Genomic DNA, 26,453 nt, shown 5'->3' on the forward strand with positions numbered 1-26,453 from the left:
TGTCTCTTACTCCACCCTCCCTCCCCTAGAGCAAATTCCTACAAAGGGATCTATAGGCCCAGGGTGTGTCAAGGGTCACCCTGCTGCAACACCTTTGGAGAGAGGACTCTTACATCATCCAGCCAGGCCCCCAGGCTGAGCACATGGCTGAGAAGTGCAAAAGGAGATGCAGTGAGCTCAGCTGGAACCTCCTGCTTCTGGGATCCCAAACTTCCATAGCCTGGCATAATCCCAGGAGTCAATGAGCCTTATCTGCTCTCCTGCTCAAGGTGGGCTGGGAAGCTGAGGAGGGACACAGACACATGGACCCATCAAGACCTCCGTGGTCTTTCCTTCACAGGATACTCATTTTCTCTGGACAGGATGACTTCTGTCTCTCCCAAAGCTAACTCTTAGCAACTAACTCAACCTTTTGGCTCTGTCCTTGTTTCAGTGGCTCTCGTTCTACTGTTCTGCCCTGGGATCACCTTCCACTTCTACCTCTTGCTCTTGTGTCCTTGTTTCAGCCTGTGATTCTGGGGCATACAAATGAAGTCCCTCTCCAGTGAGGTGCTGAGGGAGAGGTTGTCTGGAAATCAGCTACAGGGGACCCCTCCCTCTCATTGCTGGTTCTTTCCAAACCACCCTGCCTGAGCTTGCCCCTGTCTCTAGACAGGAGGCAATTATGCAGCTTGGGATGGGGGAGTCAGGGTGACATGCGGGAAGGGACAGGGTATAATAGCAGAGAGGAGATCCAGAGGGAGGAGTTGTTCTGAAGCTGATATACTGGACCAATTCCCAAGGAGGCTCAGTGGGAGCCTGAGCTAGAAGGACAAAGGCCATGGGTGTCCAAGTATCTGTAGTCATTCCAAACTGGTGGTGCCGGTGGGCTCTGCCCTGGGCCATGCTGCTGCTTCTCTTAGGTTCTGAGTTCCTGGAAGAAGTAGAGAGTGAAGATGAAAAACCTACAATGAGCTACTTACTTGCAACTGTGGAGTATGCCATACACATATTCAACCTGCAGAGCAATGATACAAATGCCTACAGGCTGGTGCGCATCTTAAAGCCCAGGAGAGAGCAGGTATGTACCACATCTTCTGGCCTAATTACCTGCACTTGCTATGAAGTCAGTATCAGAGGTGCAGTCAGGGGTCCTATCTAGGGATATTGTTCACCATCTGAAGTCCGTAATACAGCAAAAATACAAACACCACAGTTAGTTACAGTTTTATGAAAGAAACAATTTAAAAATGCAAACACCCAGCTCAATGTATACCACATGTAAGATGTTTTCCTCTTCATCATTTTTAGAAGTTACTTATTGATGATCAAAATATGGACTATGGAATGGTAGTCCTATGAAATGATCCTGAGTAAGGCAAAGACCAAGACAGAAAGGAGGAGAAGGAGACAGATTGAGAAATGCAGAGGAGACATAATGAAGAAATATTCTAAGAAAACATATGCAAACAGGAACAGAGAACAGACACCAAGAGAGGTGGGAGTGGGGATGGAGGATCCAGGGAGAAAGGATTCTTCCTCATCCAGAGCAGCCACTGTGACCTCAGGGCCTCTTCTCTGCACTCCTCCCATACTCTTCCTAGACCATGATTCTCAATCCTGGAGTACTGTTCTTATAATGGAGAGTCTACAGAATGCAGCCAAGAATGCCATTTTCACAGGGGCTCTAACAGGAACAAGTCTGGTTGTGTGTGTATGAAGGGGTTTGGGGTGTGTAAGTGTGGGTGTGAGTGTCTCAGTGAATTTGAATGCAAGTGTATATGTGTGTTAGTATTAATTTTTGAGTGAGTGTGTGACTTTTTGTGTGTGTAGGTATGAGTGTGAGTGAGTGTGGGTTAGTGTGTAGTATGTCTGTGAGTGTGAGCATACAGCAAGTGTGTGTAAGTATGTATGTCTGTGAGAGAATTGTGTGTGCACATTGGGAGCCCAGGACCTTCCTCTCTCTCCCTCTGGACCTCTGCCCTGAGAGCCTGAGGGAAGGGCAGTGGGAGCTCTACCCTGCATGAGCTCCACCCTCTGCAGACACTGCAATGCCAGCTTCCAGCTGGGTCTGCCACCCAAGCTCTCTCAGGCTGGGCTCTCTCTACTGTGGGTTTCCTAGATCTGCACTTGCACTCAGTTTGGGTGTTGGGGGAAATGGAGGGTGGAGTGGGGAGTATGGGATGGAATGAAGCATAATAGAGTGAAGAAGAGATAAAAAAAATTCAGAATGTACTTTGTATTAGAACAAGAGGTATCCAGAAGCCATGTTCATGTGTGCGTGTGTGTGTGTGTTATGTGTGTGTGTGTGCGTGTGTGCTCACACATGTGTGTGTACATGTGAGTGTTCCGGCAGCATTGCAGGGCATTTTCCTATTGTCAGGCAGGTGACAGGTGTGACAATGGGGCTGTAGATGCGCCTCCCACTCTGGGGCTGTTACTCAGCAAACTCTTACAGAGACAACACCCTGCCAGGCCCTGGGCACCTGTGCCCCAGGGGTGCTGTTGTAGCTTTAGAAGCATGCTGGACGTCAGGCTCAGTCTCCTTGGGGTATTTGGGGACATGGGGCAGTGGGTGTGATGTATTAATGCTGAATGACTCAGCTGGCATTTCCCCCTGGTCTGAATATCAACCACAGGCCTCTTTACTCTGAATTCCCCAAGCTTGGCCTTACCCCCAGCAAGCTGACCCAGCCCTAAAGGCAGCTCCTTAGTGGAGGAGTGTTTGGGGCTGTCTCTACACTGCATGGATCTACAGTAGCAGTTGCTCAAGGGTACCATGAGGTGGGTTCTCATGTTAATGTCCATGTCTGTAACAGTTCAAGGAGGACAGCACATTGGCATTCTCTTTTGAGCTTCAGCTTAGAAGAACAAGATGTGGGAAATTTGATGAAGACATTGACAACTGTCCCTTTCAAGCAAGTTCAGAGAAGAACAATGTAAGATACACAGCAGGTCCTTTGGGTTACACAGTTGAGGATGCAACATGGAGCTGAGGAGAGGTGGTGAAGATGACAGTGCCATTCCTTGAGACACAGAGGAGTGAGGGAGCTTCAGGCCTTGTCACACCCATGGCTGGTGCTGCAGTTGGAGCCAGCTGGGAAAGCCAGCCCCAAGATCCACTTGTAGATCCATAGCCAATCTGGGAACTGATTCTGAATGCTCACCCCATGCTAGCTGCCTGTCCCCAAAGCCACAGTGGTATCAGATTGCTCCTGGTCACGAGGATTCAGGTCTCCTGGGAAGGCCATAGGATATCCCTTCTCTGGTCTTTATTGACCTCCTTTTTCTAAATAATTCAGGGGGAGCATATTGAGATGGGCAACATGACCTTTGCCAAAATGGCTTTCTCAGGTCCCACTGAGAAAAGAATCGATGGGATGGGGATTGAGGAGGGGCCCATGACCCTCCTTCCCATGCCTTAACCAGGTTCCACTGACTTATCAGCTGCTGCTCCAGGGGAAATGATCAAGGTGAACCCCAGCTCTGGGATATACCTCACCTGGAGTGATGGGCTCTTCTGAGCTAGCACCCCCTTGGAGAGAGCACCCCAATGCTCTACTAAGGGTCTGGGTTACACTGGGTCAGCCTAAAGGTCCCCTGGAGACCACTGGCCTAAAGATGAGAAAATGACACAGGAGTCCCTGAGATCAGGACAAGGGCCCAGGTCCAGAACAGGCAAGGGGATGCACCTGAGGGCCACAGCCTGCCCCTCAGCTGCTCATCCTGTGATGTGTGATTGGGATGTGTGCTGTGTTTAATGTTGAAGCTACTATTTCTAACCACTCTCCACTCACCTTCCATCCCTGTGCTTGACCCTCAGATCATCACCTGCTTTTTCACCATCGCCAGTGAGCCCTGGTTAACACTGTTTGAACTCTGGAATAAGACCTGCTTGGATGGCTTCCACAAATGAGACTCCAGCCCATCTGGCTCTGGCTGCTCTCCTCTGGGACACCAGTGTTGTCCTGTGGGTGGCCTTTCAGTGGTTGACTAGGTCCAAGTTTTGTTCTCTTTATTTGTAAATATCTGGTATCTCCTATTGGGGCATTGTGAAAATTCCTCATTACTTCATATAGAAAAATCATTAAACATTAGCATTCCAAGAAGCTTTTTGTGGCATGGTTCCAGAAGGATGGGACAAGCAAGTGAAGAAATCCTCCACCAGGGAAACATCATAGTCCCAAGTGTGTGCGTTCTCTTCCCTCTAGGACCTCTGCTTTAGTAAGTCATTAGTCTTATTATCATTGTCTCATTGCTTTTAAAGTTCCATAGAGAATGTGAACACATATTACAATGTTGTCTTTCAGTGAGACTGTATCTACACACACACAGGCAAGGATCGCATTCTGTCCTTAAGGCCATGGATGCCTCCCACCCCCACACAGATTTTTCTCTAGTGCCAGTGCAGCTGGTGACCCCAGGACCTCACACTCCATGCTCCACATCAATATCTTCCTCTACCCCTAGCTTTGGTTAGCAAGGCTTTCTCTGTACCAGTGGCACTTCATCAGCAGAGGACACACATCTCAGTGGGGAAAGATAAGGACTATGGACACACTTCACCCCCAGGAAAAGCTTCAGTGGGGAAGGGCTTAGGGTCCCAACCTCAGACTGGCAGCCAGAGATGAGAACCACAGGGTTCTCACACACTTCAGCAGGACAAAACTCATGGCTGCTCAGTGACTCATAAAACAGCCACATTAACTTTCTCCCTCCTCTGGCTCCCTTCCTCTCTGTGTCCCCTGTCATCACTTCCTAAATGCACTACTTGCCCCATAAAGTCTTCATTGCAAGGTCTCCCTGGGGACTTACAGCAGACATGTATGCTAGACGTTTTCAGGGCTCATCCTCTACAGAGACCTGGATGGACCTCCCAGGAATGTATGATTCTAGGCTGAGCCACAGGGAGCCACTGCAGCGTCCACAGAGGCTGGAGCTCATGCAGGGTGGAGCTCCTACTGCCCTTCCCTCTGGCCCTCAGGGCAGAGGTCCAGAGAGAGATAGAGGAAAGTCCTGGGCCCCCAATGTGCACACACAAACTCATTCACAGACATACACACTCACACACGCTGCAGTGCCAGCTCCCGGCTGGGTCTGCCACCCAAGCTCTCTCAGGCTGCACCTCTGCTGTGGGTTTCCCAGATCTGCACTTGCACTGAGCTTGGGTATTGTGGAAAATGCAATGTGGAGGGAGGGTATGGGATGGAATGAAGCAGAATAGAGTGGAGAGGAGTAGAGAGAATTCCAGCAGCACTTTGTAATAAGACAAGAAGCATCCAGAAGCCATGTTCATGTGTGGGTGTGTGCACGCCTACATGGGAGTGTTCCATCAGCACTGCAGGGCCTTTTCCTATTGTTTGGCAGGTGGCAGGTGTGACAATGGGGCTGTATATGAGTCTCCCACTCTGGGACTGATGTTACTCAACAAACTCTACAGAGCCAACACCCACCTGGACACTGGGCACTGGGCACCTGTGCCCCAGGAGTGCTGCTGCAGCTTCAGAAGCATGCTGGATGTCAGGCCGGGTCTCCCAGGGGCATCTAGGGACTTGGAGCTCCAGGGTGTGATGTATTAATGGTGTATGACTCAGCTGGCATCTCCCCCTGGCCTGAATACCAATCACAGGCCTCTTTGCTGTGAATTCCCCAAGCTTGGCCTTACCCCCAGCAAGCTGACCCAGCCCCAGAGGCACCTCCCTAGTGGGGGAGTGTTTGAGTTCTCCCTACACTACATGGATCTACACTAGCAGCTGCTCAACAGAACCATGGTGGGTTGGCATCTAATGTCTCCATGTACCACAGATAGAAAAGAGCCTGGCCTTCTCCATGTAGTTGGAGCTTTGCAGAACCAAATGTGGGAAATTTGATGATGACACTGACAACTGTCCCTTCCAAGAAAGCCCAGAGCTGAACAATGTAAGACACACAGAAGGCCCCTTGTGTTACATAGCTAAGGTTACAGCTTGGGGCAGAGGGGGAGGGGGAGTAGATAACAGTGCCATTCCTTGGAACACAAAGGAGTGAGGGAGAAACCGGCCCTGTCACACCCGTGGCTGGTGCTGCAGTAGGAATGAGCCAGGCAGGCCAGGCCCAGGGTCCACTGGTAGGCCCCTATCCAATGTCATAACTGACTCTGTCCACTCACCTCATTCTAGCACCTGTCCCATGGGCCATAGTGGGGTCAGGTTGCTCCTGGCCACAAGGGTCCATGTCTCCTGGGGCTGAGACAGGAAGTCCCTTCTCTGAGCTTTATCCATCTCCCTTTCCTGCCTTCAGGAGAGGGGCATGTCAGGATGGGCTACATCGCCTGGCCTGTTGTGGCTATTTCTGAGGTTCTCTTGTCTCTGCTGAGTGCATGATGGTGTGAGGGTTGAGGAGAATCCCACACTCCTCCCTCCCATGCCCTGACCTGCATCCCACTGATCTATCAGCTGCTGCTCCAGGGGAAAAGTTCATGGTGAACCCCAGCTCGGGGACATGACCACCTGGTACGAGGGGCTACTCTGACATAGCATCCCCTGGGAGAGAGCACCCTAATGCTCTACTAGGGGCCTGGGTCACACTGCATCCACCTGAGTGTTCCCCTGGAGTCCACTTGTCTAAGGATGAGAACATGGTACAGGATCCCTTGAGGTCAGGACAAGGCCCCAGGCACAAAACAGACAGGGCTCAGGCAGAGATGCACCTGAGGTCCACAGTCTGCATCCCCAGCTGCTCACCTCAGGAGGTGTGGTTGGGATGTGTGCTGTGTTGAGAGCTAGAGCCTCTGTTTTCCACCACTCTCCATTCACCTTCCACCTGTGCTTGATCCCTCAGACTTTCAACGACTTCTTCACCATTGCCACTATACCCTGGGAAACCACCTTCAAACTCCTGTGCAATGTTTGCTTCGAGGGCTTCCATTGAGTGCTGCTATACCCTGCCTGACTCTGGCTGGTCTGGATCCAGTTGCTCCTTATAGGTGTCTCTTCAGTGGCTGTGGAACACCAGCTCTGTTTGTTTTCTAGCAAGTGCCTGGGTCTCACTTCCAGCCATTATGGAAATTCCTCATTGTCCATTTTTTTTCATATAGAATAGATCATTAAAAATCAGCATTTCAAGAAGCTTTGTGTGTCAGGGTTCCAGAAGGAGGGGATGAGCAAGTGAAGGAATCATCCAGCAGGGAAACCTCATGGTCCCAAGTGTGTGTTTTCTTCCCTCTAGGACCTCTGGGCCAGTTCCAGGTGGCACAATCTAGAAGCACAAGTGCTTCTGAGCTGCTGTTCTGGGCTCATGGGGGATGACCTACATCTCCAGATGTGCAATGACCATGACCCTGAAGGCAACCCAAAGTAAAAGATGAAACCAGACAGGCCCTTGGCCCTCAGGACAAATGTGGCACCTGTCTCATGAATCTTCTAGAAGAAAATTTGGCAAACTTTTGTCCTTTGAGGGTCCAATGGTCTTGTTCTCAACTCCCCAGTGTTGCCTTGAAAGTACCATAGACATAAGCGGCCGACTTCAGCTCAGGTCATGATCTCGCAGTCCGTGAGTTTGAGCCCTGCGTCGGGCTCTGTGCTGACAGCTCAGAGCCTGGAGCCTGTTTCAGATTCTGTGTCTCCCTCTCTCTGACCCTCCCCCGTTCACGCTCTGTCTCTCTCTGTCTCAAAAATAAATAAACGTTAAAAAAAAAATTTAAACAAAAGTACCATAGACAATATGAACACAAATAAGGGTGTTGTATTCCAGTCAGACTGTATTTACACACAGACAGGGGCCACATTTGGTTCTCAAGCTGTGGCAGCACCCCCTAACCAGTCATCCCTTCAGTGCCCATGCAGATGGACTACCCGGTGGCTGACATTCCCTGCTTCACCCCAATGTCCTTGTCTCCCTCAATTTCTGCTCAGGGCTTCCTCTGTACAAGTGGCACTCCAGAAGCAGAGCAGGCACACCTCAGTGGGGAGAAGTAAGGCAACATTCCATCCCCAGGTGGGGCTGTAGTGTGGAAGAGCCCATTGTCCCAGCCTCAGAGAGGCTGTCAGAGGCAAGATCCACAGGGTATCACACTCTCCTGCAGGACAAAACCCATGGCTGCTCAGTGACCCATAACAACAGCCACATTGACTTCTCCCTCCACTGCCTCCCTTTTTTTTGTGTGTGCCCTTGAGATCATCTCCGAAATGAATTATCTACATCCTCCAGTCTGCCTCACAGGGTCTCACTGGGGATTCAGCAGACATGTGGTATTAGATGTCTTCAGGGCTTATCCTCCATAGAGACCTGGATGTGCTTCCCATTATTCCAGACAGAGACGGGGGAGAGCCTGGCAGTGGGCATCCTTGCTGCTGGCTGAGCATCACTCAGCATGGACACAGCTGTGATCTTGTCCCACAGCACCCCCACCTAGTCCCAGATTTGAGTAGATTTTTCTGAAGATCCTCCCACCCACCACCCTCCTGCCTGCTCCCACATTGTTCTGTTCTGAGTTGTGCCTCAATCCACAGAGGGAAGCATAAAGGGACCTCTTTATCCACTGTGATCCCAACATATTTTCCACAGTCAATTCCACTAATTCTACTGAAGTACCATCAGGTGGCTCTAGGAGACAGTCTCCTGTGGTGGGAATGGGAGAGGTAACTGTCCAGGCCCTTTGTGAGCTCATCCCACCTCCTGGAACTGGGGGAGTGGAGCCAACAAGGTAAGGCATCAAGTTGTGCCTCCTGGCAGGGTCTCACTAAATTTTGTACCAGATCACATTTGTGGGGCTTCATTAATCGTTCCACCCCTCCTCCTCCCATGGGAATCTACAGAGAGTAGGGATTTTGTCACAGTTTCTACTGTGCCCAAGGCCCTGAGGGTGAGTACATGTTTCAGGTGTTCCAGCTTTGTAATAAGTGTAGGACTGAGAGACCAGTTCTTGTGGGAAGACCCCTCTCCCTTACCCCGTCCATCCTTATTGGTTTGGGGTGGTCCTGCCTGCTTCTTTTCCAGAGTCTGTGTGTTAAAGGCACAGGGAAATGGGTTTCTGCATACTCACTGTTGCCATGAGGTAGGTCCTTAGGCAAAGCCCTGCCAGAGGCAGAGACAGAGGCAGCAAGTTGCTAGAAACATAATTCAGCTGCCTGGCCAGGTCTCAATTCCCAGAAAGGAAAAGAGGCCCAGTCCATGGCTTAGTCTCAGGAGGGCTCCTTCTTCTCCTGAAATGTGAGTCAAGTGTTGACTCCACCACCCTAGCTGTTGGTTGACCTGTCAGCCTCAGTCTCTGGGTCAAGACCTGAAGCCTTGAAAATAGCTGTACTGGCTATCAAATGCTCTTCACATATTAATAGTGTTCTGCTCTGTGGCCACTTCACCAACTTCCAGGGGACATTGACACTTTCCTCAACTTTTCCAGGGTGTCAGGGTCATGATATAGCCTCAAATAAATACAGGACTGAACACAAAGTAACAACAAAGTGGAAAGCTTGAGGAGGACTTGGAGGATGCCCAGACTTCTCCCGTTGGGGCCAGAAGGATAAGGGGGTTGGAACCTGGGGGAGGGGGAGCTGGCAGGTGATGTACATGAGAATATATCCCAGCAGCCTGCAGTCCTTGCCATATGCGTGAGCCTTAGCATGACTCTGTACATTCCAGATATCTACTCCAGTCCCTGATGCTGATACCCCTCAGATCTCAATACCTTACATGGGATTCAGACATGGGTTTCTCCCTGGCCCTTGTCTAGCCCAGAAAAGGAGCATGTCCTGCTTCAAGGTACATTTTTGACTCTCTTTTTTTCAAAATTTCTCATGATCAAAGGGAAAACGAGGACATGGTGGCAAAGCCAATGCTTCTGGCTTCCATGTGACTTCTAAAGAACACAATTTCCAGAGAAGTGTGAGAGAAGGACGCAATTTATCTTTGGCAGCTGCCCCACACACACACACCAGTAGCCCAGGCTTAGACTTAATGAGCCTTCGAATCTTGGAAGGGAATGAGCCAATATTCAGACACTCAAGTGTCTCAGAGCCTATACATCCACACATTCCAGTTCTCTTCATGCTCACATATACCCCTGCCAACTGTCGAAATAAAAACTCAGAAATCTCAGTCAATGTAACTGTCTTGATCCTGATTCTTCATTCTTATTAACTCAGTGCATCAGAAGGGCCCAGGTAGTTTTGGAGAGTTAAACCCAAAGCAGTATCCCACTAATACTATCCAGATGACTTGGCTGTGGTTAGTACAGTCTGATTTGCCCCAGATATTTCAGGTATTATGGATAAGATGCAAACAATTAGTCCAGGGTGTGTGAATGTGTTAGGTCTTTCCATGTGTGGAACCTCATTGTCAGGGCTAGGGGAGAAAGTCATGTGCCAGGGGCTGCTCATGGGAACAAGTGGGGCTGGCTAACTCCAGTTATAGAGCAAGAGAGAAAGTATGCTGGCAGTTCAGGCTGTGCACCCACAGTGGTTGGGGGCTTAAGTGCAGAGGTGAGTAGAGAAGTACAAGATATAGGTGCTGCAGGTATAGGGATCCTCATCCCAAGGTAGGGGGAGCAATGTGATGAGACCCACTCTGACTGTGTCCCCAGAGCTCCATGACCATGTGGAGGAGGATGGAGGCCAAGGTGTGCCTTCCCCAGGACACCACTGCTGGCTGAGGCGAGAAGGTGCAAACTGTGTCCTGTTGCCTGGCTTCCCCCAGACATAGCTCAGGTGGTCCCATGCTGTCCTTCACAGTGGATCTGAACTCCACTATGAAGTTGTTTCCTCCAGAATCTGACCTTAAGACAGAAATTCAAGTGCAAGTTGTTTACTTGGAGGTAATTATAGAAAATACCAGAAGACAATAGGGAAGTAGGAATGGGAAGCAGTATACAACAGTGAGCAGATTAACAATGTGGGCAACTAGGGCTTTTGTCTTTTCACCTCTCGGAGACTGGATAGAATATGCCTTAGTGTTTTCTTCCAGGGGTACAAAGTCTGAGGCATTCCCTCCACAGCACTCCAGCCACTTCCCACAGGTGGAGAGAAAGCCTTCAGACAAAGAGGCTCAGTGTGGGTACTGTTTACCTGTCAGCCAGGTGGCCTCTGATCTTCACTCTCATATGTCTAAGATGACATGTGTCATCTAAGTAGCTCCTGTACTACTACTGACACTGCCCTGGCTGGCCTTGACCTGCACATTAGTGCTGCAGTTTCCACATCCAGGTTTCAGAAAGTGCCTCTTTCTGGTCATGTTAACTATCTTCATTATCTTAGCCCACATCTACACACACACACACACACACACACACACACACACACTTGTGCACAAACACACACACAGTGGTAACCAACCTTCACATGGCCTCCACTGATCCTCATCTCCTGGTCTCACACCCTTGTAGAGTCCCCCCAAAACTGAACCAGAACTAATCTGGGTGGCAAATAGTACAAGGAAGAGGTGATGGTGTGTGACATCTGAAGCTGGATCACAAAGGGCTCAATACCCTTTGGTTTCCATCTTGGTCTCTCAGAACATTCTATCTGGAGGAAGCCATATGAAGCACATAGCAGCCCTGTGGAGAGACTGACATGGAGGAGAACAGAGATCTCCTGTCAATGGCCAACGTCAACTTGTAGTCATGAGTGTGAGCCACCTGAGAAGTGGATTCTTCAGAGCCAAATTAACCCTCATGTGAGGCCAGTGTAGTCAATGACTGAGTGTAGATGCTCAGACACTCACTCAAGAGAGACAGTGACACCTGGAAACACCCCACCAAGTCTCCCTCAGATCCCTGACCCACTGACACCCTGAGAGACTTAAATTTCTTAAGCCACTAGGGGCAGGGTGATTAGACATGCAGCATTAGATAACTAACACATAAAACTGTGCACACACACATACACAAAACAGCTTACTATCCATGAAATATCCATCCCCTTGCATTTTTTTCTGCTTCACGTCAAAACCAAAAGTACATTGCAAATCTAAAAATGACCCAACTATCTTCCAGTTGGATTGGTTGTCTAAAACTGTTTCTAAACCATTGGACTGTATCTTCCCTGGAGTCCTAGGCAGGAGGATTTTTGTGGAAATCCATGGAAGGAACACTCCCAAATAAGTCAGACCCTCAGAACCTTGATGAAATAACACATGAGCTCAAAACAGTTGAGCTTGGTTAGTTCTCCAGAAACAGCTGTCCTCCAGTTAGTTCTCCAGAAACAACTGTCAGTGAAAAGTAATTTGTCCTCAGCGTTCAATGAGATATTGGAAACAGGTTCATACGTTCTTCCGTTTGTTGGTAGCAGATTGTCCTGCTAGTAGATGACAGAGTCAATTAGAACAGGCTGATCAATACAGTAAAAAGGCATTATGTTCTCAGTATCAGCCCCTAAAGAGTAGATAAAAAAGCAAAAAAGTCACAAAAATGAAGTCAATGGGTCAGTTTATTTAAATGTTTTGCAAGTGTCTTTGCTTCTTTAAAATGGAAGTGAGAGCAGCTGAATATGCTAGAAGATAATTAGACCTCTTTGCATTGTTTCTTCAGCATAGTGAACTCAAATTTCCAAGGTTTGGTTGCAACAATAAAGGTGCAATAAAACATCTAAAAAAGACAAAAAGAATAATCAGCTTATAAGAAAGAAAAATAAAAAGCAAACAAATAAACATATGTTTCTATTTCCAGGTACCAGTATTTGGCTTCAGGGTGGCTAAAGGCTGCCTGAGCCAGTCATGCCTCCACAGTCTCTGGAACTGTTGAACCTGAGGCCGTCTGGGAGAGGAGCCAGCCTCATTAACCAGGATGGACCACTGCCAATTCATCTCCATGTGATTTGAAGCCATCACGGATGTCTGAGCCATCATGGATAGCTGGACCCCAGAATAGCTGGACCCCAGAAACTGATTATTCTCAGAAATCCTCATTTCCAGATCTGTTGCTCATCTAGCCACCCTGACTTCCCTTCAGCCCACTGAGACTCCATGTTGCATGGAAAGCCCAGTGAATCCTACCCAGGAGCTACAACCCAACAAGAATAGTATAGAGTCATGTATCCCTTGGTGAGGCTGGTCAAAATCAGGCCAGAGATGAGAAGCAAAGACTGCAGCCAGGGAGCTAAGGGGACACACAGAGCTCTTCCCAGGGCCTGCAGAATGAGCAGAATTTCAGGTTCCTGGTGTGGGATGAGTTCAACTAAAATCTTTACTCAGTTAGAATAAAAATATAAACTAGGAATGCCTCCACTATATCAATGGAAACATGAATGGCAACATCCAATAGAATTGAAGTTATATAAGATAAAAATACTGATATACAAGTACTGATAAAAAATCAGCTTGAGGAATAAAATAGGACCAAGCTACCAGCAATCCAGACAGACCATTGGAGAACTAAGGCCAGTCCAGGGATGCATCCCAGCTAGAGTGGCATCTGGGATGGGTTCAGCTGGTTCCCAGCAGTGGTAGGAAGGGGAGAGAGTGGATTTATCAGACAGTTAACTAATTGCTTAATTTCTGGATCAGCCAAAGTAGACAGGAAACAATCAGAAAGAAGAGAAATTGAAAAACAAAATATCAGGATCAATTCTAGAGGACATTTAAACAATGTATATCAAAAATCTTTAAGAAGCGAAAAATTACTAAATGAGTATAGTTCAACTTCCAGGAACTTTACCTGCATGGAAACAATAACCAGATATACATTCAAATAGAAATAAAGAATATTAATTAAAGCACTGTTCATAATAGCTAAAAATTAGGAAAACTTAACCAATTCTCAGGAATTGGCTTAGAAAAATGTGTAAAACCATTAAATGAAATCACAGTTTCACTACATGATGCTCTCACATAATTTTACAGTTTAGAAATTCTTAGAACTTATTATTAAGTGAAAATCTAGATTATAATACAGTAGAGAGTATGAGCCCAACTGCACAAAATACAAATATAAAATATAGGAAAGTTAATATAAATAACAATATATTGACAGTGGTAAACTCTACATAAGAGTATTTATAGTTGATTTTAAGTAATTTAATACTTTTGAAGGTTCCAAATTTTCTACATGAAATGAATCAGGCCAATAACTATTTAAAATCATATCAAGTTTTAAATTTATATTCCAAAGAGCTCAGATGTTTGCCTTTTCATCATTTCTAAATCCCAACAAATAATTGAAGGAAGTGTTTAGGTCAAATCTGTAAGAGTTCTATGAAATGAGAAAGGACCCTGTGCAAGGACAGAGACAGAGAGGATTCTCCATGTGATAAGAAGTGGATGCATTCAAGGTGATGAAGTCTTCTGAGCAGCAGAAGCTCCATGTAGAGGATGAGATCATAAGAGGAAACCAAGAAAGCAAACTGTCTCGAAACCCCACAAGACTTGAAGTCATCCTCAATTCTTCTCTCACTCTCCATGGCCAATCCATCAAAAATTTGAACCAAGCCTTTCACAGACATCCAGAACCCAGTACCTCTAGCATCCTAACCAACATCACAGACTCCTACTGATCTTGCTGTCTCCATCCCTGCCCCCATGCTGGCTCTTCTCCATGTGTCTCTCCATGTCTGCACTCCTATTTCTACCTGGCATGTCTCGAAAGCCCAATGACTTTTATGGGCTGTGTCAATGGGCACCTTTACCCTATGACCTCTACTGTCTGTGCCAAGGGTGCCTTTGCCCTCCAAGAGCTGTGTCAGTGGGCACTCTTGCCCTCTGACCTATATAGACCACATCAATGAGCACCCTCTGGCTTCCAGTTGGGTTCAGCCAAGGAGAGACAGAGGCAGGAGGTGGGAGGCATGAGGAGTTGAGGTCAGAGGGTTCCAATGGATTGGCTGTGGTTCCTGACAGGGACCCACATATTGCTCCAGAAAAAAAAAAAAAGATATTAAAAAGAAAAGCTTAATGATTACTAGGGATATTAAAACATCTCAACCTTACTAGAAATCAGGGAGTGACAATGTGAAAAGGTGACAAGATCACCTTTCTCATACATCAGAATGAAAACATTTAAGACTCAACCCCAAGTGCTGAGGGAACATGAACAACAACACACACCACTGATGAAAGGTATGCTGGTTCAGCCACTTTGGAGAGTAAAACAGGTTGTAAGTCACATGTGGTAGCCCACGAACGCTTAAGCTGCATGTGTGGCAGTATGGTGGCCCCACTCCCGAGCCCCCCCTGCCCCGGGGGAAAGTCCCAAACCTGCTCAGTCAGCACCTGTCTCAACAGTCACTGCTTCACTTGTTAAAAGTGAAAATTTAAGACAACCACAGGTATGTAAAATAGCAAGATAGTTACATACAATGTAATACAGTCATATAAGAGCTTAATATGCACTAATACAAATAATTTTAGCCAATTTCTATATACATTAAATGACCCAAGAAATCATTTGGCATAAATAATATTAGATTGTACTAACATAACAAATCTCAAAACATATTGTTAAGTAGAAAAAAAAGAACAAGAGAAAGTTCCAAAATTTGTGAACCTTTTGAAAAATACGCAAAACTCTACATACACAGATTAAATATTAAAAAAAGAAACTAGTTAAGAACACCTCTCTCTCTCTCTCTCTCTCTCTCTCTGCCCCTGTCCTGTTCACACTGTCTTTCTCTATTTCTCAAAATAAATAAATAAACTTTAAAAACCTTAAAAAATAAAAATATTACTTAATTGAAGAGAAGTTCTAATAATTTATAATAATAGCCAACTTTCTAGATGTAGCCATTGACTTGCATTTGGTATTCATTAGAATACCTACTATTCATTGGAATATGAAGATGTGTTTTATTTGCACATTTGGGCAATTTTCAGGAACCACTAATCTGCCATTATTTTTGCTTAGCCATGTGTCATGCCAGCTTTAAGTACATACTAAATAGGTGTCTTCTGTGAAGACACAGAAATATACGTATATGCAGCTTCAAACATGAAAAAGAAAAAATGGATCTTCTATGAAAAGATAACCAAAACAAATTTGAAAAAGTGAAAAGAAAAGTTACATCTGTCCACCTGAACCTAGCCCAGCTTGCACAATAGTGAGAAATAATGAACAGGTATTGCTTTAAGCCACTAGGTGTCTATATGCATGCTGGTGGGGGTTAGGGGAAGGTGGTATCAGCAAAAAACAAAACAAAAGACAAACAAACAAACACCAATAAAAACGATAGAAACAATCTCTGTGTCTACAATCTGGCCATCCTGGATCCTGAATATGATCAGAATATGGTTTAGAAAGGAAACTAGAAAATCAAAGCAGGATTGGTCCTATTGATGTTCTCAGTCTGGTACACAGACCTAACTAAGGACTGCCCCCACTTGAGGCATATACCTTTTGCATTTGGGGGTCCTGTTGTAATAAGCAGTTTTCATTTTCTCCTGAAATTTTCTTGCACATTGTTCGGGCAATTTTGACTTCAAGAAAGTAATCCAAACTCTCTGTGACCTGTCAAGGAGCAATTTAAAAATTAGAGATCATAAACGAATACATGATATCAACTGCCATCTCTGATAAACGAGCATGTCGTTGACTACTTACAGCTAAGACTGTCTCCCTGTCTGCCTCCCTCCTACAGTTTCCTTGCCAGAAACTTTGGGATAACTGGAGGGGCAGGGGTTCTTCCCTTGATCCCTCTCCTTCTGTCTGTCTCTCATCACGATGTTGAATGTTAAATAATGACAACTGTCCCCAAGATAAGGCAAGAAAACTATTCCCCCAAAAATGCTTTCCCCAGAAAGGTAATGGTTTGCTTATTGGAGCCAGGTAAATAAACAGCAGAGTTTAAAATATCTTCATACTTAATAGATATTGGGGGAAGAAGACAAGACATCCCAGAACTCAAATTTACTTGGAGGGTATTGCTTCTCTCTCTAGCTTCTCTCCTCGGTACTTTTAGCAACCCCTTGTGATACACTCTCCTAAGTCCCTGACTTCAGGTCCTCTTCTTTACCTGTGCAGAACCCCCCACCAGTCCTTGTATTCCAGAGGGACCCATGGGGAAATTGAAATGCACAATGGCAAATGGAGACTTTCATTATTTAAAAGTGAGAACAAGGTAAGATTTTACAAGACTTAAGGGAGAGAAAGTATTAAAGAGAATCACTAAGTTAGACAGAATAATTGACCCTAGAAGAATCAGAGACAATTCACAAAATACAGTAAGCATTTTGGACATTCAAAAAAAGTTGCCCAGACATTAAAACAAAATGGTTGTGGTGGAAAGAATTCTAAGTATGGTTCTTGAATATCATATATACTTTACATTTTTTCAGTTATGTATATATGTGTATATAAAATGTTTGTAAGGACAGAGCCAACTGCCCTCAGGAAATGATGAGTCAGAAATTGAGTCTTCATTTCCATTTTTTAACTCAGCAACATCCAAACATACTCCTAGAGTTTGTTTTTATGATGGGATAACAAGTTTCTTAATGTCAATACAATCAGCTTTTGGGACTGGATCGATCTTTGTGGTGGGGGCTGTCCTGGGAACTGTAGGGTGCTTAGCAGCATCTCTGGTCTCTGCCCACTAGATGTCAGCAGCAGCCCCCTCTGGTTGTGATGACCAAAGATGCCTCCAGATATTGCCAAAAATTCCCTACCAAGCAAAATCCACGTCCACTTAAGAAACACTGCTTTATATCTGAGTAATACTTCCAAGTTAAAATTATCATAAAAACAAACTGCTCTGAATCATACTCAATAGCCACCAACCGACCATCAGCCCTATCTTGACCCCTGATTGCCCAGAAAAGGGAGGGGAATGGGGGTCCTGGCTGCTGAGGCAGCCCTGCCATAGACAGGCCCTCTGACCCTCCGGCTACAGTGTCCCACTACTCACACTTCATTCATATCACTTAATCAGTAACATATGCTCATTCCTAGCAGATATCCTGGGTTTAAATCTTGGCTTTTCTACATACTAGCTGTGTGTTCCTGAGCAAATTACTAAACACTTCAGTGCCTGTTTCCTCTTTAAAGTGCAAGAAAGTAGTTTCTATGTAATGAGTTGCGAGATTTGAATGAGCATATGAAAAGCAACCAGCCCCCAGGGCTGCTGGGTAGTTAAGTTTCTGACTCTCTGGCTAAAATGAACAAATCAGGAGACTATAGATGCTGGAGAGGATGTGGAGAAATGAGAACCCTCTTGCACTGTTGGTGGGAATGCAAACTGGTGCAGCCACTCCAGAAAACAGTGTGGAGATTCCTCAAAAAGTTAAAAATAGATCCACCCTATGACCCAGCAATAGCACTGCCAGGAATTTACCTAAGGAATACAGGAGTGCTGATGCATAGGGGCACTTGTACCCCAATATTTATAGCAGCACTTTCAACAATAGCCAAGTTATGGAAAGAGCCTAAATGTCCATCAGCTGATGAATGGATAAAGAAATTGTGGTTTATATACACAATGGAATACTACTTGGCAATGAGAAAGAATGAAATATGGCCATTTTTAGCAACAGGGATGGAACTGGAGAGTGTTATGCTAAGTGAAATAAGTCATACAGAGAAAGATGGATACTATATGTCTTCACTCTTATGTGGATCCTGAGAAACTTAACAGAAGACCATGGGCGGGGGGAAGGAAAAATAAAGTTACAGAGGGAGAGAGCCAAACCATAAGAGACTCTTAAAAACTGAGAATAAACTGAGGGTTGATGGGGAGTGGGAGGGAGAGGAGGGTGGGTGATGGGCATTGAGGAGGGCATCTGTTGGGAGGAGCACTGGGTGTTGTAAGGAAACCAATTTGACATTAAATTTCATATTAAAAAAAGGCTTCTGACTCGATTTTGGCTTAGGTCATGATCTCGTGGTTATTAATATGGAACCCCACATAGGTCTTGGCAGTGACAGAAAAGAGTCTGCTTGGGATTTTCTCTCTCCCTCTCTGTCTCTCTGTCTCTCTGTCTCTCTCTCTCTCTTAAAATAAACTTTAAAACAAAATAGAGAAAGAAAAGGAAAAGCAACCAGAGTTGACCCTTGAACAACGTGGGGGTTACAGGCACAGTCAAAAATCCAAGTGGGAATTTTGACTCCTCAATAACTTAACTACTAATAGAAGACTTAACAATAACATAAACAATCAATTAACACATATTTTGTGTGTCATATATATTCTATACTGTATCCTTGCAATAAAGTAAGCTAGAGTAAACAAAATTTTATTTAAAAAAGTCATAAGGAAGAGAAAATATATTTACAGTACTGCACTGTATTTCTTGAAACAAATTAGCATATAATTGGACCCATGGTGCTCATTTTTACCATCATTCACCTCGCACAAAATCTACAGCAGAGCCTTAGTCAACTGTGAACTAGAGCAAGTGGTTGCAAACTTCTTCTTTAAGAACTGGAGGGTGAATATTTTAGGCTCAGAACACACAGTCTTCTCATTGCAGTGCAAAAGTAGCCTTAGACAGCACTCAAATAATTCAGGTGACAATGCTCAATAAAACTTTATTTATAGACACAGAAATTTAAATTTTATGTAATTTTCATATCACAAAATACTATTTTTATTTCTTATAACCATTCTTAGTTCATGGGGCATACAAAATAAGCAGCAAGCCAGACTTGCCTGGAGGCTATAATTGTCTAACTCCTGATATAGATCTTTGTACGTTTAAGTTAAATCATCCAGTAAAATAAAGCTCTTTTCTTTATATAGAACCTGTGTGTGTGTTACTAAGTTTAATCTGAATTATCACCAAGCACTTTTCTTTTTGCTTTTTTTTTTTTGTTTAACATTTATTTATTTATGAGAGACAGAGAGAGAGAGAGAGAGAGAGAGAGAGAGAGAGAGAGTGCAAGTGGGGGAGGGGGAGGGAGAGAGGGAGACAGAATCTGAAGCAGGCTCCAGGCTCTGAGCTGTCAGCACAAAGCCCAGTGAGGGGCTCGAACTGACAAATTGTGAGATCATGACCTGAGGTGAAGTCAGACACTTAACTGACTGAGCCACCCAGGTGCTCCAAGGAATTTCAAATGCCTCTGTTCTAGCCTCTTTTTGAATCTGTTTCAACCTGATTCTTTTGAATTCTTACCTGCATTCAAGAGTTACTATGAGCTGAGAAATAAAATGTACATTCATGGGGAAAAAAATAGCACACAGTACAAAATAATTTATAATTTGGAGGACATGAGAATTTGCAGTATATTTGATTAAATACCTGCCTATAAAGCAGAACCATTTATTTGTGGAAGTGAAAAAGCACAGATAAAGAGAAGTCCATGAAAGTATAGTTTTGGACAAGGTGGGAACTTCATTAAGGACAGGCACTAACCATAAATGAGACCCAAAGACAATTGATATTTATGAGGCTTTACTTTGGCCACCCAGTGGTGAGGGAGAGAGTCAAAGTCTGTGTGTGTGTTGAGGATGGACAAGGGGTCAAATGTCCCAGCCTCATAGAGGATGAAGCTGCCAAATGAGCCTTCTCTCCTGACCCTGTTAAGAAAAGAGTAACCTGAGTAGGTTCCTGGTGACCTGGAGGGATGTACAGCAAAGGTTAGAAGGAAGAGGGGCAAGAGGGGACAGAGCTAGTAAATGAGGAAGAAAAGCAAAAAATGCATCCCTGTACTACATGTCACTTTGATGTCACAGGGTAGCCCCCATGCCCCATTAGCCACTCTCTCTTCCCTTTCTTAAAGTCCAGCCAGACTGGCTGAACCCCCTTTCCTTCTGTGTGCCTACTGATTATTCTCTGGGGTTTCCCCAAACCACAGTCCAATCATCGTTCTCAGGAGACAGCATTGGTATTCTCTTCTATGATACAGTCCATATTCCAATTCCTCCAACTAGTCCAATAACATCTTTTATATGTTTTTTTTAATTATTCAAGAGATAAGACAAGACCACACATTGAATTTAGTTGTCCTGTTTCTTACATCTCCTTTAATCAAGCAGTTTTCCTGCTTTTTCTCCTTGTCTTTCATGACACTGATATTTTTAAGAGGTCTTACATAATGCTCTATAATATGGATTTGTCTAACTGTTCCTTCGTATTACCTTCAGGGGATGGATTTTTTTTTCTCCCAAGATTTTATTTAAGTTCAAGTTAGTTAACATATAGTGTAGTATTGGCTTCAGGAGTAGAATTTAGTGATTCATCACTTACATATAACACCCAGTGCTTATCACAACATCACTCCTTAATGTCCATCACCTGTTTAGCCTGTACCCCCACCCATATCCCCTCTAGCAACCCTCAGTTTGTTCTCTATAGTTAAGAGTCTTTTATGGTTTGCCTCCCTCTCTGTCTTTATTTTATTTTGTTTGTTTATTTTATTTTATTTTATTTTATTTTATTTATTTTATTTTATTTTATTTTGTTTTTCCTTCTCTTCTTTCAGGGGATGGATTTTAGACAAGAACACCATAGAAAGATAAGGTTGTGTCCTTTCCATGACATCACATCAGGGACACATGATGTCAATTTGTCCCAGTGTTGGTGATGAGCATTGGGTGAGCCAGGCATTCACCAGATTTCCTAATTGTAAGGGTATATTTTCCCTCTTATAATTAATGAAAGAATCCCTCCAGCAATTTGTCCTCCACACTGTCCCACCAAGTGGATGTAGGATTCATTGATGATGTTTGCCTGAGGTAGTTGTTGCCATTACGATTTGCTACTTACATAGTCTTTTACATCTAGAGGTAGGCATTTTCCTGTAAAGAAGAGCCTTCCCTTCTCTGTCCTGGTTCCTTTTTTTCAGCAAAAGCTGGATGTGCACTTTCTTTGCTTTTTCACTGTTACAATCCATGCCCGTAATTACTCATTTTGATGATACCAGCCCAAACTATCCCAAACTGGGCCCTTCAAGAGCCCTTCTTGGGTTCTCACCTATGCTTTCTGATATGACTATAATCAATTTTGTTATTTTAATGGATATTTTATGTTTCATCCTGGAATAATAAAGGATGAATCCTAATTAATTTTCCTCCAAAAAACCCTAAAATAAAATTAATATATATTTGGCTAAAGACATTTCTCAGCTCTTTTCCACTCCCTGGTCTCTGTGGCCCTCCATGGATAATGGTACCCCCATGACTGCATCTTGGAGAGAAAGAGCAAGAAGAAAATGCTCACTGACCTGCTCCTGGGATTTCAGGACCTTCACCACCTTGTAGCTGTACTTGTCTTTGCTGGTCTTATTAAATTCTTTCATGGCAAACCACAGTGCTTGTTGCACATAGACGTAGGTTTCAGGGATGTCTTGGAATTTCCTCACCACCTTTGGCCTGCCCCAGGCATGAACACTTCCAGATACAAGGGCCACAGTGGCCACCAGGAGCAGCAGGCTCTGGCAGAGTCTGGCCATGGCACCTCAGCCAAGGGGGCACACGCCTTATTCCTTTTTTCCTTCCAGGGCTGGACTGGGCTGGGCTGGCCCTGCTGCTTCTGCACCCCTAGATCTTCCTGGCACTGCTAGGAGTGAAAGAGGGATAACTTCTGTTATCTTTGTGTCTTCTGGGCTTCTCTTTCTCCTTTCCCAAAGAGAAGAGGAGTGATAAATCACAATCACAATTCAGAGCATTTTCCCATTTTGGCTGTTTCTTTCTGGAAGGATGCATGCCTCCATGCACTCACAACATTTCCCTTCCCTACCAGGAGATTCCTGCCTCCTTGTCTGTGAGGTCCCAACACATCCACTGCAGGTGCCTGCCTGTATCAGGTTTCTATGCACAGAATGGGATAAGGACCTGCAACAGACACACTGCCACAGGGAGAACATTGGTCTCAAAACTCATCTTATTATTTCCTCTCCAGGAGCATGTATGAAAATCCTCAGCCAGAGCCTTTGTCCTGCCTCAAAAGTACCCCCTGCATCTCCCCTGTTTCCAGTCAGGCTCACTATCAATCACACTGAGATCTATTTATGGAGTATTATTGAGTCATGCCAGGCCTCATAATAAGGATGTCACATGTTTCTCTTATTTAATTATCCCCTTTCGGGCCACATAACGAGTAACCCCTTTTTACACAGGAAGAAAGTGGGACTCACAGAGAGTTCAAGTAAATGCCTCAGGCTGCTTGACTGAGTGTCATAACTTTTGCCTGCCTGACACATACCTTCATACTTACCTCAGTCTAACAGATGAGAATGTGTAGATCACAGCTTGTAGTATAAATTTGTTTTTGAGGAGATTCCATTCTACTACAGAAGGTGAATCAGGATGTAGTTCGTGAGACAGAGGCACAACAGTTAATGTGTTAAATATAGGTAATGAAGAAACAAATTGCTTGAGAGATGTAGGGGTCAAGATCAGACCACCTCAAAATGAGCCACTTTAGCATGAAGATTATTTTGATTTAAAAAACAATCAAAACCAGGGCTCCCAGGTGGCTCCAACTCTTGATTTTGGCTCCAGTCATGATCTCATGGTTCATGATCAAGCCCCATGTTAGGCTTCACGCTGACAGTGCAGAGCCTGCTTAGGATTCTCTCTCTCCCTCTCTCTTTCTCTCCCTCTCTCTCTGCCCTTTCCCTGCTTGAGCTCTCTCTCTCTCTCTCTCTCTCTCTCTCTCTCTCTCTCTCAAAATAAATAAATAAACTTTATTTTTTTATTTTTTTATTTTATTAATGTTTATTCATTTTTGAGAGAGAGAGAGAGAGAGAGCACTAGAGGGGGAGAGGCGAAGCAAGAGAGAGACACAGAATCTGAAGCAGGCTCCAGGCTCTGAGCTTTCAGCACAGAGCCCAATGTGGGGCTCAAACCCACAAACTGTGAGATCATGACCTGAGCCAAAGTTGGACGCTTAACCCACTGAGCCACCCAGGTACCCCTAAATAAATAAACTTTAAAAAACTAAAAATTAAAAGTAAAAAACAATCAAAATCTAGTAGATTCAGGAAAAGTTCTTTACTTCCTTCCCTCCCTCAATTGCCCAAGAAGAATTTAGATAGAGGGCCTGCTCCAGAAAGAGAGCTACCACCACAAACAACTATATTATGCTGTGAACAAGGTATGGTAGACAGGAAGGAACCTAGCAAGGCCTGTTGGATCAAAGCCCTCTCTGTGTTCCATTGTTTCTGTGGGCCCAACAAAGATTTGTTTACCAAACATCTATTATTTTTCATTCTTCCTGAGGATTACATCCCTTCCCCTTGAAGTTCCAGACCCTGCCCCTTTTCCCTTAATTCAGAATCACATGCATACCTCAGTTTGCCTGTCTTTGGAATTTCCATATCTGTGTGGGTTCCCCATGTATATGAAATTAAATTTTATTTTTCTCCTGTCAATTTGTTGCATGTCAATTTGGTTCTTAGTCTGGTTAGAAGAATCTTGAAGGAGACAGGAAATTTTTCCTCCCCCAGCAGAGACAAAGGCAGAATCCATAAGTTGTGTTCATCACAGACAAGCAGTAAGTACATCTTGCCTAAGTTGAACAAGGGATGTGATGGCAGAACGAAAAGACACCTGATATCCATCAGACACTAACTACACATGAGTTCCATGGAACACAGAATATTTATGATGTCTTATGTCAACCACACAACAATGATGCTATCCTGGCCCCATGTGTCTTCACCCTAGGAACCACCAACCAAATCCTCAGGATGTCTGGCTGTGACAGGCAGACCTGCCTGTGTGTCTCTTCAGTGCCAGGGTGTGCTTCTGACCTGCTGTGCAACTTTGATCAAACCCCCACTGTGGACACCATAACCCCATCAGTGGGGAGCCTGAGGCAGCAAAGAGTTGCCCAAGGTCCTGGCAAGATGGCCTTTCCATCTCCCCTGCTTGCTTCCATATGTGGAGTGTGTTAATCTGCTCCCTTTCCTTTCCTAGCCTTTCACCTGATGGTTTGCACTGACTTGATACACATGGGACTTGCTCAAGCAGCTAACTTTGGCCTATGAGTTTCTCTGCTCCATGATATCTGAATGAATTGCCCAGGGTATACTTGGAGGACACCCAGGCATCACAGTCCTTCCCCACCAGCTACACCCCAGATGTACCTTAGAACCAAGCTCTTCACCACTTTCCTGCTTGCTGAGGCTTAAGCTGGCTGTCCTCACCCACAGGTGGTATCTTTCTCCTTCCTGAGGACTTGAGCTCTAAGCAGCTCCCTTCGTGAGCCACTCTCCAGCCCCAACACATTCAGTTCATGCCCCTGGTCAGGGTGTCAGTCAGACCTGAGCTCAAGGGTGCTTCTGCCCTCTGGTTGCACTCCCTGGTCAGGTGGTCACATCTATGACCCCTTTGTGAGGTAAGCCCAGCCCCTCTGATGCTGTTCAAGTGTGGGGCACCTCTGATTGGTCGCTCAGCTCTCAGAGGCCCACAAGGTCAGTAAGAGCCACCAGTATCTGCCCCTAGTGCAGAAATCTTGCCTGTTCCATACCTCCTTGCTTTCTAAATTCCTGGGCTTTGGAATTGACCCCTTGGGAATTAAAGCACCTTCATGGCCATTTCTGTCAGGCTTCTGTTATATGACTCCATAGTCCTAGAGGCAGGATGAGGCACCACACTGCCAGTCTCGGAATCTGGGACCAGGAGGCCCTTGAGGAGGTGGTGCCTATGGCTTGCCAGGAGCTGCCCCAGAAACACCAAGTAGAAGGCATCATTTGGCAATGGCAGTGCTCATATAACATACCTCTAGAGGATGAACAAATGAGCAGACCCATTAGCTATATTTCCATCATTAACCTTGTCCCGGATAAGCATTCCCCATTCTGCCTCCCTCTCCCTTGTTGGGGTTCCCTCTTCTGGTAGTGATTCTCAGGCCCCAAGCCAGGCTCCGCTGAGGAGCACCCTCCATCCCACTCTGTAGTTAGAGCTTACAATGACAATGAGGGAGCTCCCAAGAATTCAGAAACCTGGGAATTAATATTTGTGTTTCCAGAACAAAATATAAATCAGCATAATGAGGGTCATACCTGAGATATATAAGCTAAAACTCCAAACAGGAAATCTTAGGCACATAAAACTTGAGTCACCTGGCTAACAGGTGTTAACACAAACACAACTGTGTGCTCTATTCGAGGAGACCTTTCTAAGCATGCATAAAACCCAGACACCAAAATGGTAAAGAGCGACTGATTTGGCCACACATTTTGTTGCACATGCACACATGTACACAGAGTCAAGAGATTGGGAACACAGACTAAGTTATTTGGAAGATATTTCATATTTGGCAAAGGACGAAATTCTCTTTTATGGAAAAAGCTCTTTAAAATCCAAAAGTAAAAGACAATTTCCCCATTGGCTTGGCTCAAAGTGAACCAAGAATTCAAGCAGACAATATACTCAAAAGGAATCCATTTCTTCCCTTGGCCACACATCAATTGTTAGAAAACAACTGGCTTGTGGTGAGGCCTCTCTGTAGCCACCTCTGTTGATCCACATTATACCTGGCATCTGTGCCATAGGTCTGGACAGGAACCCAGGCATTTGTGACCCCATATCTTCTGAAGAAGGTGGTATTCATAAGGCAAGAGGGGCTGTGGGGTGGGAGAGTGGATGAATGCTGTGATGGGCGTGGACCCACAGGTCATTTTGCTCATGACTTCA

At 45.1% G+C, this 26,453-nt stretch overlaps 2 protein-coding genes across 3 annotated transcripts; one reads left to right on the forward strand and one right to left on the reverse strand.

The window, feature by feature from the left end:
- The first annotated feature begins 749 nt into the window (after positions 1–749).
- Positions 750–4,088, forward strand: LOC112869432 (cystatin-9-like). The gene is made up of 3 exons (XM_025932552.2): positions 750–1,060; positions 2,799–2,918; positions 3,803–4,088. Exons 1-3 carry the CDS (start codon positions 821–823, stop codon positions 3,893–3,895), a joined length of 453 nt encoding a protein of 150 aa, XP_025788337.1. The 5' UTR covers positions 750–820; the 3' UTR covers positions 3,896–4,088.
- An 8,271-nt stretch (positions 4,089–12,359) lies between these two features.
- On the reverse strand, positions 12,360–25,130 carry LOC112869458 (cystatin-13-like). 2 transcript variants are annotated; one of them, XM_025932599.2, is made up of 4 exons: positions 24,902–25,130; positions 22,034–22,365; positions 16,271–16,384; positions 12,360–12,535 (listed from the first exon to the last, which is right to left on the reverse strand). In XM_025932599.2, exons 2-4 carry the CDS (start codon positions 22,259–22,261, stop codon positions 12,452–12,454), a joined length of 426 nt encoding a protein of 141 aa, XP_025788384.1. In that variant the 5' UTR covers positions 22,262–22,365; positions 24,902–25,130; the 3' UTR covers positions 12,360–12,451. The 2 variants fall into 2 exon arrangements, with proteins under 2 accessions (XP_025788384.1, XP_086555969.1); XM_086699843.1 differs by having other exon boundaries at positions 22,034–22,368; positions 24,902–25,129.
- Between the last annotated feature and the right edge of the window lie 1,323 nt (positions 25,131–26,453).

The sequence above is a fragment of the Puma concolor genome, chromosome A3, assembly GCF_028749965.1.
Source record: "Puma concolor isolate L17-30 chromosome A3, mPumCon1.1.hap2, whole genome shotgun sequence".
Lineage (NCBI taxonomy): Eukaryota > Metazoa > Chordata > Mammalia > Carnivora > Felidae > Puma > Puma concolor.